We start from the raw sequence: 12,812 nt of genomic DNA on the forward strand, positions 1-12,812 counted from the left end.
TATATTGGGATCAACATTTAAGGGCTATGCAACGTAGATAGCTTAGATAATAGAGGATTGTTTAGCTTAGAATAGAGTGTTGTTAATTTAAGGAAGCTCTGAGGTATCTTTGAAGTAGAAATGAAAGAATTGTCATAAGAAGAATTAAGCCGTGAGAGGAAAAGCTGGGCTGCAGCAGAACTGGAGCCTGCAGGCGCTCCAAGCTGTCAGCCTGAACAGACCACCTGCAGGACAGAAGGATGAAGATGGAGAAGTAGTGAGGGGATACTTTGTTTCAGCCCGAGTGAGAATAAAAGTCTAAAATATCCAGAGTGTTGTAAGACTCCCTTCCTTGCCAGGCTGTAGCTAAGTGGACGGTCCCCTTCAGAGGCCCAAAGAACATAGTGAGGTAAGCAGCTTTGCTTGCCTGAAGCGTGGAATGCCCGCGGGAAGCTGCCAGACTTGCGGGTAATGAACGCCAGGTAATGAGCTGCCATTCAGGACAACACCAGGAGGCAGATGTGCACTCCTTTCTGGGCCTCTTGTCGTGAAGATGTCAGGGTGATCAGCAGGAATGACCATTTTGTTCCCAGCCTCCTCTCACTATGTCCCCTATGGGATGGAATGGCATTCTCATAGCGGCAGCTGGCCCTTCCTCCCGGCTTCTCTTTTCCCCCCTTTTCAGCCCAGAGCCCCCGGGACCATCTGGGCCAGCCTGATCCCCCACGTCTGTGTGCAACACCAGGGCCTCCTGCACAGCCCCATTGCCACTCTGCTGCCTCCTTGGCCTTTTCCCACATCTGGGCCAGCCTGCTCTTGCCAGCTGTTGGGCACACACACACACAGCATACTGCACCTGTCAGGGAGCAATTTGATGCAGGAGCCCCCGCTAAGCACGGCTCACCAGCCCGGCACTTTTCCCACCGAGCTGTGGCTCCATTTGGACTCCATCTGCAGGGATACCCACTGTGAGGGACCGCTCAGGGACTGGATGCTCCCTGCCTGGTGCCCACAGGCCTGATTTCCACGCCTCCCCATTCCTCCTAGCCCTAAGGCTGCCTCAGCCTTCTAAACACAATTTTTCTTTCTCTAATGCCTTCCTGTGCTTTACTTCATACTCTAAGCAGGAGTACACAGTTTTGATGGTCTTTATTCTAGAATTAAGAACAATAAGTTGGAAGTGCTGCTAGAGTTTGTCATTTTGAACTTGAAGCAACTGCAAAAAGTAGAGAAGCTTTCGCTGCAGCTTTTCAGTTAATTTGAAGTCTCCTTCCTCTTCACTCAGTTTCAGCATATCTGTTGATTTTCCTCTGCTGTCATCTTTTAAGCTTCATCACTTGTCTATGGATCTGTAAAAAACCCCTGTCAACCCAGCGCAAATTTACTAGCCTTTGTAGTTTTCCTCCTCTGGAAAAGCTGAAGCTCCTGTGATCTTCTCCTGTGATCTAGACTTTGATTCCCATCTTGGCTCTGGCTAAGAGCAGAACTAATGGAATTTATTAGCTGCTAGTAAGATCTGCTAGCAAAGGTCGCAGTTAGAGCTAAGCATAAGGCTTCTCTCCCTCCGCCGAATACACATCTTTGTGTCTAGGCCTGGCGATTTCCAGGAGCACCTGGAAGCTACTGCCAAGGACAGAAGTCTCACTCTTGCTGGTTTTGACACGGAGTTTTTGGTAGGATTTTGATCTACATCTACAGTCATCTACAGGAACTGGATTTTTAGATACAAAGTGCCTTCAAGCAACATTTCTAAGCATAGTGGGCAAGGAAGTCCAGATACTAATGAGTTGTGGTTGGTTTTAACTCTGTGGAACATCTGGTACAATATCCCACAACGTGTTATTTTTGACTCTTTCAGGCGTTTAAAAGTCAGGCTTATTCTTGTCAACACTTTTCTTTCCTCCCTTCAGAAATCTGCATGCCCAGGTACTCAATTCTTTCTCAGTTTGTTGACAAGCTACCTGTCAGACAATACTTGTCTCTTGACCCAGAGATGGGCAACTGTCACCATTAGGCCGGACGTGGCATACACACGTGATCAGGGTCCAAGAAGAAAAAAGTTTTCTTTATTCTGCCTGTTCTCCAGCTTATACACTCTTAACCAAGCGTGATCTTAAGTCACTGACTACACCACCATAACTTCTTATATCCATTGGTGCAAAGCAATTAACGTCAATAGAATTGGCAAAAGTTTTACAGACATTTATAAGGCAAGTATACACATCTACTTAGGCACTAGTCTAGCTTACGAAAATTTCATCTCTCTTTTCTAATCGGTTTCCATGCTGACGGCCTTGTCTTCTTCCTTGCTATGGATACACTGAAAACCCATCAATTGGGGTGTCTTCTATGAACTCAGCTTTGCTTGCAGGCCAGCTGTCAAGCCCCTCCATAGGCCAGCACGCACCCACGTGCTTGAGAAGTGACTGCAGCCTAAAATACTCCTGGAAATTTATTATCTTTGCTTCTTTTCCCCCCTAAATGGCATTGAAGAAGTGAGACTTTTCAGAACCAGCTAGCATGCCACCTAGAAGAAGCAGACTTTTGCTTTCAGTCAAAGCTTTTGGGACCAAAAGGCGCGTTTGCTTGGATTCCTTGGATGCCGCTTGGGTTGGCCCATTTTCTGAGTTCCCCTGGGATGCCTTGAGCACTGCCTTATGGACTGGGAGGACATTTTCTGCTGCTTTATGAGTGAGGAGAACTTCCCAGGCTTTTCTTTCGCATCAGCTGTACAGAAGGTTGCCTTGCTGGGCACAAGGAAGCCATAGAACAGCTGCTATTGTGAGGTCAGGGGAGCGGTGCCACGTCACAGTGCTGTCAGCACAGCGTTGCCCCGGGGCACGCAAGGCCTGCTTGTCCAGAGCGTCTCTTCCGCTGGCTCCCTGCAGGAGGATCCTTGTGCTCAAGGAGTTCTCAGCAGACGGCCTGCACCCCGAGAGGAGTCTGGGCTTTGCCTTGGCTGGCATTCAGTGTGCAAACCCGCACAGCGCTGCCAAAATGATCGGGCAGGTCTGTGCCGCGGTTTGCACGGTCTTTTCTGTTGTCTATTCTGGCTACTACCTGACCCAGCTGACTCGTAAGTAAAGGTTTCTCCTGGGGCTGGCATCACCCGGCTTTTGCTTGACTCTGCTCTTCATGCCACAGCAGTGACCGAGTTTATTTGGGAACAAAATGGCCATGAAGATGCCACCGCTTTGGTCAATGTCCTGCCAGCAGCATCAGCTAAAAAGGGGGCATCTGTGTACTGGGGGGCGGGTGCAGAGTATTTGCCCTGCAACCTGCAGCGGTTGCCTTCCCTCCCCGAGAGAGTGCGCGGCACTGGAGTCTGTCATTTCCTGCGCTTGCTGCTTCAAGCAAGACAAGCTGCTGATTGCAGACTCGGAGGGGGGATGCTCAGAAGTACTGCTAGCAACTCAGTGGCTCTCTCCAGGAGCGAAGGAAAGCGCCTTTTGCTCCCAATTCTGCCCCTTAGAGGCCTTGGCTGCGTGACTTGACCCCTTGATGGTGTGCCAAGACTGCGATTGCCTTGGCGATGCAGCACAAAGTCCAGTGCAGGGAGGGTTTGCTGCTGAGCCCAGCAGCTGTTCCTGGGCTGCTTCAGCAGGGAGCTGCCACAGGGAAGGGGCCCTTTGGGGAAGCTCTGCTGGGCTACCATCTTCAGCCAAGGCATGGGAATTAGGGCATGCCATTTAAAAGAATCTCCATCTAAAATGCAGGAAAGAGAAGAGGAAAATGCTGCTTGAGCTGTTGGGCACAAGGGAAGCTCAGAGTGTTGAAGAGCAAGGGGCATTTCCAGCAGCGTCTTTCTATTTCTCTCTTGGCAAAAGAGGCCCAAATGTAGACAGAGCCTACTCTAGCGTCCTTGTTGTTCTCTTGGCTGCTGTGGGAAAGAGCTGTTGCTCCTGGAGGCCTGTTGGGAAAGGGAAATGCTCTGTGTTGGGACTGCCTTGTGCTGCGGGAGTGGCCAGCACAGGCACTTTTCTAAGGGCCTCTGGTTCCTTTTCCCTTGCTCGCTGCAGGTCACCTGACACGCGGATGGAGGCAAGCCTGGCCTTTGGTGAGTGGCAAAGGAAGCTGGGACGTTGCTGGCGTGTGACAATGGGGCGGCAATTCTGCCAGCTTGGCCTCTTGCAGTCCAGTGTGGAGTGCCAGCGTGGGAGGCTGAAAGAAAGGCCAAGTGCCCCGTGGCATCAGCAGTAGCAAAGGGAGCACTGGCTGTTTGCTGATTTTGCAGGGAAGAGCCTTTCAAGAGATGAAAGGCAAATGGGACAGCTGCAAGGCATCTTGCTGCTTCTAGGCAGCAGGGAAGCTCAAATGCACAGCAAGATGGGAGTAGCACCTCATTCAGCCAACTTCCTGGGCTTTTCATGACTCAGAGTCCCACTTGTATCAAAGTCTACCATTTCCCCTTCTTCTGGGTCCTTTCCCAGCTCAACAGAAAGCAGCTCCTGAGGGATTGCCTTTTGCCCATCTCTCTCACTTCTGTCTGTCTGCAGGCCTCAACAGCAGGGTCAGCAGCTCCTCTGGCTGCCTCTGGCATTGAGGAAGAGGCTGAAGAGGAGCAAAAGAGCATCAAGCCTCCAGCTGCTCTCCCTGCACAGCCTGAGCTTGCAGAGCCGGTAAGTGGCAGTGAGCTTGGCACTGCCTTTGGTGCAGGGCCAGGCTTCCAGTTTTGGAGCAGCCCTTGTTGCTCGTGGCTGAAGATACTGGCGGCTGTGTGCCTGCCGGGACCTAGTGCTGCTTCAGGCAAGCCAGGGAGCCCTGGCCAATGGGGTCTGAAGTTTGGCATTTAAGCTGGGATGCCGAGAGGGCCCGAGAATGTCTCCTGGCATCAGACAGGAGGCAGCATTCAATGATTCTCAGTGTAGCAGTCAGCCCCGTGTGCCCATTGTCAGTGCAGGCTGCCTGTGGTCAGCGGACGGAGCGGCCCAAAGACGCAGTTGCCGGCCTTGCAGGGGACCTGGCAGACACTGGCCCCTGGAAGGGACCTGCCCTCTCCATGGACTAATTAGCTTCAGGCTGTGCTTCACTTCCAGCCGCTCAGAGCAGCCTTTGCAGAGGAGAATCCTTGGCAGCCCTACATTGTGAAGGGCGCGTGGGTCTGGGCAGGGCAGGAAGGCGTCTCCAAAGGGCCGCTCCCTAAAGGCTTCCATGGAGAGGGGCAATGCGTGAGAAGGATCAGAGAAGGGCCATGCTGCGGGCTTCTGAGCAGAGCACTGCATGCCAGCTGCGGGCTGATTTCATTGCCCAGGGAAAGACAGGAGGAGGAAAGCAACAAGGCTCTGGGGAACTGCTCTGATCGCTTTCTGGATCTTGGCAGCCCCATGGATCCCTTGTTGCCAGTGTCTTGCAGAAAAGCTGAAAACATGGAGCATGGAGGTGGCCCTGAGGGGCTGGATCCAAGTAGCCTTTGGGCTTTTGCCAAAGTTGCCTTTGAGAAGGGGACATGGGAAAGGCCCCAGCTGGAGAGGCCTGGCGGTGGCTGACAGCACCTTCCCAAGACCTTGCTTTGGCCCTGCACTCGGCGGAGCATGTGTGCCAGACACCCTTCTGACGGGCAATCCTTTCTGGTCCCAGCTCAACACAGGCTCTGCAATTCAACCTGGTGCCGCTGGACCAGCGTGGCCTGCAGCAGCCAGCTCGCCCCCCGCTGCTGGCACTTCCTGCAGCAGCGCAGCCCAGCAGCCCGAGATGAGGCAGGAGCAGGGCCGGAAGACACTGAGTAAGTCGGCTGCATTTCTTGTCTGCCAGAGCAGTGTGTTGTGTGCGTGTCTGGGTGTAGGCTGTGCCAGAAGTTGCCCCTCGCTCTCAGAGGCGCTTAGGCCTCTCGGCAGAAGCCGTTGTTGTGCTTTGAGGCAGCGCGGCAGCGCTCAGGGACTTCCTGCTGCCTGTGAGGGCGGCTGGGCCTGGCTTGGCTCTGCCTGGGCTGCCTTGTGTGCCAAAGACAAAAGCAGAGATTGTTTCTGCTTGAGCAGAAGGCTGGCACCTAGCAAGTGACTAGGCCCCAGGGAGCTCTCTGGCCCCAGCTGTTTTCGGGCTCCCGTTCTTACACCTCCTCTGGCTCAGACACCTTGTGGCCCTGGCAGTGGACCTGCCAGTGATGGTGGCTGTGACTGCAGAGGCTGCAAAGGCCCTTGGTGACCTCTTAGGGCCCTCTTCTTAAGGTCTCATCATTTTGGCTTATGGCATGGGATGCTGCGCTTGAAAGAAACCAAGGCCTTCTTGGAAAGGCCACCTGATGAAAGGTGGAGAAGATGGCCCTCCCACTTGCTGGTCTCAGCAGCTGGAAGCCAGGGGACCGCAAAGGGCCCAGAGCTGCCGGCAGCGGGGCTGCCTTTGGGAGGGTGTGGGGAGCGGCGCCTCTGTGTGCGAGTGAGCGCCCTGCGCTGCTTTTGTCTTTCAGGGAGCATTGTGAGTCCGGGCCAGCCAATGAGCAAATACACGGCATTTGAAGAACTGGGACGAGGGTAAGCGTGGCCTCGGCTCCTTTTACAAAAGTGTGGGCCAGGTCTTTGGCTGGTGCAAGATCAAGCGTGAAGTCAGGCAAGCTCCAATCACGGTCAGGCTCTGGCTTTACCTCCTGTCGCCTGCCTGGACTGCTGGGGCAGAGCAATCCGAAGGCCTCATCAAAGAAAACTTGATGCTGGCATTGTCTTGCTTGCAGCAAGGAGGAGCAGGAGCTGGGAAGCCCTCTGCCCCTGCAGCTTTCTGGCCTGAAAGAGCACCTTGCCATTCAAGAAATGTCAGATTCTCAAGGACAGTCTTCTGACTCTCATTGTTCTCACTCTTTTGACACACACATGCATGCACACCCGCACAAGGAGGACTGTTCCCCTTAGGTTTGGAAATGACGTGGCTGGGCGTGCGCCTTGGAGATTTCCAGCGGCCCTTGGTCTTCATGCTGCACCTTAGTGTTCCCTTGGACAGGCTGCCCCGCACGGCAGAGGGCTCACGGCCCGACGTGCTGTTGGCCGAAGAGACGCCGCAGCCAGGCGTTTTCTAAGGAAGGCGTGCAGGCAGCCTGGGGAGATCTGCTGCCTAGGCTTGATTTCAGGGCCAAGGGATAAAGGGCTCTTTCTGCTGCTTTTGTCTTTCCAGGGGCTTTGGAGCTGTTTATAAAGCCCTTGACACCAGCAGCGGACAACAGGTAAAGTGCCAACAGCCCCATGCCATTTTGCAGCTCTGGAGCGCTTTCCCCGCTGCTGTGAGCCCTGCCTGGAGGTTTGGGTGGCAGCTCCATGTCTGCAGCAGAGGCTGTTCCTCTGAAGTACACTCTAGGCTCAGGGGGCAGAATGCATTTGGGATGGCCTTTGGTGCTTCTGCTAAGCTCTGCTGTCTAGTGACAAGGCCCTTTGGCCCAGCCCGCTGCCTCATTGCAGCAGCACTCGCTCCGTGCTGCTTGTGATCTCGAGCAGGGGGCGTCTTCTCAAGGTAAACGGTGGCCAATGTCATTTCAGGTGGCAATCAAGATCATGTCGCTTGAGGAGGAGATGTCCGAGGAGCTGGCTGCCAATGAAATCCTGGCCATGAGGGACAACAGGAGTCCCAATATCGTTACCTACTTAGACAGGTTGGCGTATTCTCCTGTCAATGTAGCTTTAGCTAGTGCAAGCCCGAAGAGACGATGCCCTTTGGTCACTGGCAGAGAAGGGAGCTGCTGGTGATTTCTCTGCTGGTCTCCAGAGCGTGGCAGGAGGTGGAGCTGGTGATCATGAATCTCGTGTGGCACACGTAGCTTGGAGAGCAGTTGCAAAAACCTGGCTCGGGCCCTCGGCTGACTGAGGCTGTGCCCATTGCTGTCTCTCCATGCCGTGGTTTTCTTCTTTCAGCTACCTGGTGGATGCGGAGCTCTGGCTGGCCATGGAGTTCATGGACGGCGGCACCTTGTTTGATGTGCTCAGCGCAGTGTACCCGGAGGAAGGACAGATAGGCGCTGTCTGTCGGGAGGTGAGGGATCCCGCTTGTGCTTCCCCAAGCCTGTCCAGGATGCTGCTTGCCAGCTGGAGGTTAAGGACAGCCGGGATTTCTTGCTCTCACCTTTCTTTTGCTGCTGCTGCTGCTGCTGTCACCACACACAGGAGAAGAGCGAGCATGGGAAGTGAACTGCCTGCCGCTGTCCCCGCACTCCTCAGGCTCTGTTCTTGCACTCTTCCATCCTGTGTGTCCTCTGGCGCTGGTGCTGCCTCACTCGCTTGGGTTCACTTGCTTCCTCTTCTCAGCTTTGCCTGGGAATGTTAGCCTGGAGCCTGTCTGTCTGTCCTACATTCCTTGCCACGGGAAGGCAGCATGCAGGCGGCAGAATTTCCAGCTAAGGCCAAAGAGCCGTCCTCAGCTGCAAAGGATAGCGTTGCAGCCCGCATGGCGATGGATTCTGGAACAGCTCTAAGGTGCTGCTTCCTCCTCTGCTGCCACTAGGCTTCCCCAAAAATCTTTGCCGTGCCGCCTCCCAGCCAAAGGTGACGCGCTTCCTACCCAAGGCCGGCGGAACTTTTGGGAGCCCGGATGCCTTCGCTTGGAATCGAGAAAAAAACTTCCAAGAGTGTTGAAGCAGCAAGCTCTTCTTCGTGACAGCACCATGATGCTGCGCCCTCGCTCACAATTCCCTGAGAAAGCCGTCAATCCCGTTGAGCTCTTTCCTTTCTGGTGGGATGAAATCCCATCCTGTACGTTAACTTTCCCTCCCTCCTTTTTCTCTCTCAGTGCCTGCAAGGACTGCATTTCCTTCATTCCCGCCAAGTCATCCACAGAGACATCAAAAGCAACAACGTCCTTGTGGGCATGGATGGATCTGTCAAGTTGGGTGGGTATCCCTGCTGGGCTGCAGCATTTGCAGCACCTGCCGTGCGCTTGCATTTCGGTGACTGCCACTTGGGCAGAAGCGCCGCTTGGCCAGTGCGTGAATGGTGAGGGTGTTGTGGAAGTGGCCGATGCCTTCTTTGCCTGGCTCCAGGCACGTGGAAGGAGAGCTCAGCTGCTTTTTCAGCTCGATTCAGCATGGCCTGGTCAGGCTTGGAGTGGGCAATGGTTTTGGCCGCTTTGCCAGTGGGAGCTGGCTTTGACAGGCTTTGTTTTTGGCCTCAGGTGACTTTGGCCTCTGTGCTCAGCTCAGCCCTGAGCGCAGCAAGCGCAGCTCCAGCGTCGGCACTCCCAGCTGGATGGCACCGGAGGTGGTGAGAGGAGAAGCCTACGGCCCCAAAGTGGACATCTGGTCCCTGGGCATCATGGGGCTGGAAATGGTGGAAGGGGAAGCTCCTTACGAGCGGGAAGCCCGTCTCAGGGTAAGGTGCAGCTTAGCAAGAGGGCTCTGTGTGGAGAGAGCTGATGTGGCTAGCAAAGGAGCAGGTGCAGTGTCCTCTTGCATCCATGTGCTGTAGGTTTTTGAACTGATAGAAAGGAACGGGCCCCCAAAACTGCAGAACCCCAGGCACCACTCGGCTCTCCTGCGTGACTTCCTCCGCTGCTGCCTGCAGGCAGACGAGGACAGGCGCTGGTCTGCCCAGGAACTCCTGCAGGTAAGAAAAAGCAAAGGGGCAAAAAGCCCTGTCAGCTGAGGACACCTGCATGAAGGCATGAGGAGGAGTGTGGGCCACGTGGCGCAGGCAGTTCCCAGCACAGGAAGGCGCAGGGGGACATGCTGCCCTCGGTGCTCTTTGTGTGTCTTCCTGGTAGCCAGGGAATCCTGCCTGAGCCCGTGAGGATGGGATCCTGGAAAGTAAGAGTTCCTTTCTTTGTTCTTTTTCCTCTGGGCAGCATCCCTTTGTTACCTCCGGCGATCCTGCCTCCAGCCTGGCTGCTCTGATCACCTCAGCCAAGCAAGTGCAGGAAGACTGGAGAGGAGACACCTGCGCCTGAGGAGGCTCTTATGCCCCGCCAGCCGAGAGGAGGGAAAAGGGGATGTGTCATCTTTGGGCAGAGCTCCAGCCATCCCCCGCGTATTAAGAGGAGCTGTGCCATAGATAGGAAATATGATTTTTTTCGTATTTGCTCAGTTTAGGTGTTTGGTTAGGTAAGGTAAGGTAAGGTAAGGTAAGGTTAGGTTAGGTTAGGTTAGGTTTGGTTAGGTTAGGTTTGGTTAGGTGTGTGCTAGGTTCAATTTAAAGCTCTGTTGTTTTTTCTTTCTCAAAGAGATGAAAGTTCAAAAGAATTAGGATATATTGGGATCAACATTTAAGGGCTATGCAACGTAGATAGCTTAGATAATAGAGGATTGTTTAGCTTAGAATAGAGTGTTGTTAATTTAAGGAAGCTCTGAGGTATCTTTGAAGTAGAAATGAAAGAATTGTCATAAGAAGAATTAAGCCGTGAGAGGAAAAGCTGGGCTGCAGCAGAACTGGAGCCTGCAGGCGCTCCAAGCTGTCAGCCTGAACAGACCACCTGCAGGACAGAAGGATGAAGATGGAGAAGTAGTGAGGGGATACTTTGTTTCAGCCCGAGTGAGAATAAAAGTCTAAAATATCCAGAGTGTTGTAAGACTCCCTTCCTTGCCAGGCTGTAGCTAAGTGGACGGTCCCCTTCAGAGGCCCAAAGAACATAGTGAGGTAAGCAGCTTTGCTTGCCTGAAGCGTGGAATGCCCGCGGGAAGCTGCCAGACTTGCGGGTAATGAACGCCAGGTAATGAGCTGCCATTCAGGACAACACCAGGAGGCAGATGTGCACTCCTTTCTGGGCCTCTTGTCGTGAAGATGTCAGGGTGATCAGCAGGAATGACCATTTTGTTCCCAGCCTCCTCTCACTATGTCCCCTATGGGATGGAATGGCATTCTCATAGCGGCAGCTGGCCCTTCCTCCCGGCTTCTCTTTTCCCCCCTTTTCAGCCCAGAGCCCCCGGGACCATCTGGGCCAGCCTGATCCCCCACGTCTGTGTGCAACACCAGGGCCTCCTGCACAGCCCCATTGCCACTCTGCTGCCTCCTTGGCCTTTTCCCACATCTGGGCCAGCCTGCTCTTGCCAGCTGTTGGGCACACACACACACAGCATACTGCACCTGTCAGGGAGCAATTTGATGCAGGAGCCCCCGCTAAGCACGGCTCACCAGCCCGGCACTTTTCCCACCGAGCTGTGGCTCCATTTGGACTCCATCTGCAGGGATACCCACTGTGAGGGACCGCTCAGGGACTGGATGCTCCCTGCCTGGTGCCCACAGGCCTGATTTCCACGCCTCCCCATTCCTCCTAGCCCTAAGGCTGCCTCAGCCTTCTAAACACAATTTTTCTTTCTCTAATGCCTTCCTGTGCTTTACTTCATACTCTAAGCAGGAGTACACAGTTTTGATTGTCTTTATTCTAGAATTAAGAACAATAAGTTGGAAGTGCTGCTAGAGTTTGTCATTTTGAACTTGAAGCAACTGCAAAAAGTAGAGAAGCTTTCGCTGCAGCTTTTCAGTTAATTTGAAGTCTCCTTCCTCTTCACTCAGTTTCAGCATATCTGTTGATTTTCCTCTGCTGTCATCTTTTAAGCTTCATCACTTGTCTATGGATCTGTAAAAAACCCCTGTCAACCCAGCGCAAATTTACTAGCCTTTGTAGTTTTCCTCCTCTGGAAAAGCTGAAGCTCCTGTGATCTTCTCCTGTGATCTAGACTTTGATTCCCATCTTGGCTCTGGCTAAGAGCAGAACTAATGGAATTTATTAGCTGCTAGTAAGATCTGCTAGCAAAGGTCGCAGTTAGAGCTAAGCATAAGGCTTCTCTCCCTCCGCCGAATACACATCTTTGTGTCTAGGCCTGGCGATTTCCAGGAGCACCTGGAAGCTACTGCCAAGGACAGAAGTCTCACTCTTGCTGGTTTTGACACGGAGTTTTTGGTAGGATTTTGATCTACATCTACAGTCATCTACAGGAACTGGATTTTTAGATACAAAGTGCCTTCAAGCAACATTTCTAAGCATAGTGGGCAAGGAAGTCCAGATACTAATGAGTTGTGGTTGGTTTTAACTCTGTGGAACATCTGGTACAATATCCCACAACGTGTTATTTTTGACTCTTTCAGGCGTTTAAAAGTCAGGCTTATTCTTGTCAACACTTTTCTTTCCTCCCTTCAGAAATCTGCATGCCCAGGTACTCAATTCTTTCTCAGTTTGTTGACAAGCTACCTGTCAGACAATACTTGTCTCTTGACCCAGAGATGGGCAACTGTCACCATTAGGCCGGACGTGGCATACACACGTGATCAGGGTCCAAGAAGAAAAAAGTTTTCTTTATTCTGCCTGTTCTCCAGCTTATACACTCTTAACCAAGCGTGATCTTAAGTCACTGACTACACCACCATAACTTCTTATATCCATTGGTGCAAAGCAATTAACGTCAATAGAATTGGCAAAAGTTTTACAGACATTTATAAGGCAAGTATACACATCTACTTAGGCACTAGTCTAGCTTACGAAAATTTCATCTCTCTTTTCTAATCGGTTTCCATGCTGACGGCCTTGTCTTCTTCCTTGCTATGGATACACTGAAAACCCATCAATTGGGGTGTCTTCTATGAACTCAGCTTTGCTTGCAGGCCAGCTGTCAAGCCCCTCCATAGGCCAGCACGCACCCACGTGCTTGAGAAGTGACTGCAGCCTAAAATACTCCTGGAAATTTATTATCTTTGCTTCTTTTCCCCCCTAAATGGCATTGAAGAAGTGAGACTTTTCAGAACCAGCTAGCATGCCACCTAGAAGAAGCAGACTTTTGCTTTCAGTCAAAGCTTTTGGGACCAAAAGGCGCGTTTGCTTGGATTCCTTGGATGCCGCTTGGGTTGGCCCATTTTCTGAGTTCCCCTGGGATGCCTTGAGCACTGCCTTATGGACTGGGAGGACATTTTCTGCTGCTTTATGAGTGAGGAGAACTT

The 12,812-nt window shown here is 52.7% G+C and overlaps 1 protein-coding gene across 1 annotated transcript; it reads left to right on the forward strand.

The window, feature by feature from the left end:
- Positions 1-2,976: 2,976 nt before the first annotated feature.
- LOC139604272 (serine/threonine-protein kinase PAK 3-like) lies at positions 2,977-9,831 on the forward strand. The gene is made up of 13 exons (XM_071455366.1): positions 2,977-3,055; positions 3,999-4,036; positions 4,476-4,602; positions 4,661-4,672; positions 5,567-5,701; positions 6,383-6,446; positions 7,078-7,126; positions 7,437-7,549; positions 7,809-7,926; positions 8,680-8,779; positions 9,061-9,257; positions 9,354-9,491; positions 9,730-9,831. Exons 1-13 carry the CDS (start codon positions 2,977-2,979, stop codon positions 9,829-9,831), a joined length of 1,272 nt encoding a protein of 423 aa, XP_071311467.1.
- The last annotated feature ends 2,981 nt before the right edge of the window (positions 9,832-12,812 follow it).

Source organism: Agelaius tricolor, unplaced genomic scaffold (genome assembly GCF_023055355.1).
Source record: "Agelaius tricolor isolate 1412-34295 unplaced genomic scaffold, bAgeTri1.0.p SCAF_48, whole genome shotgun sequence".
Taxonomy (NCBI): Eukaryota; Metazoa; Chordata; class Aves; order Passeriformes; family Icteridae; genus Agelaius; species Agelaius tricolor.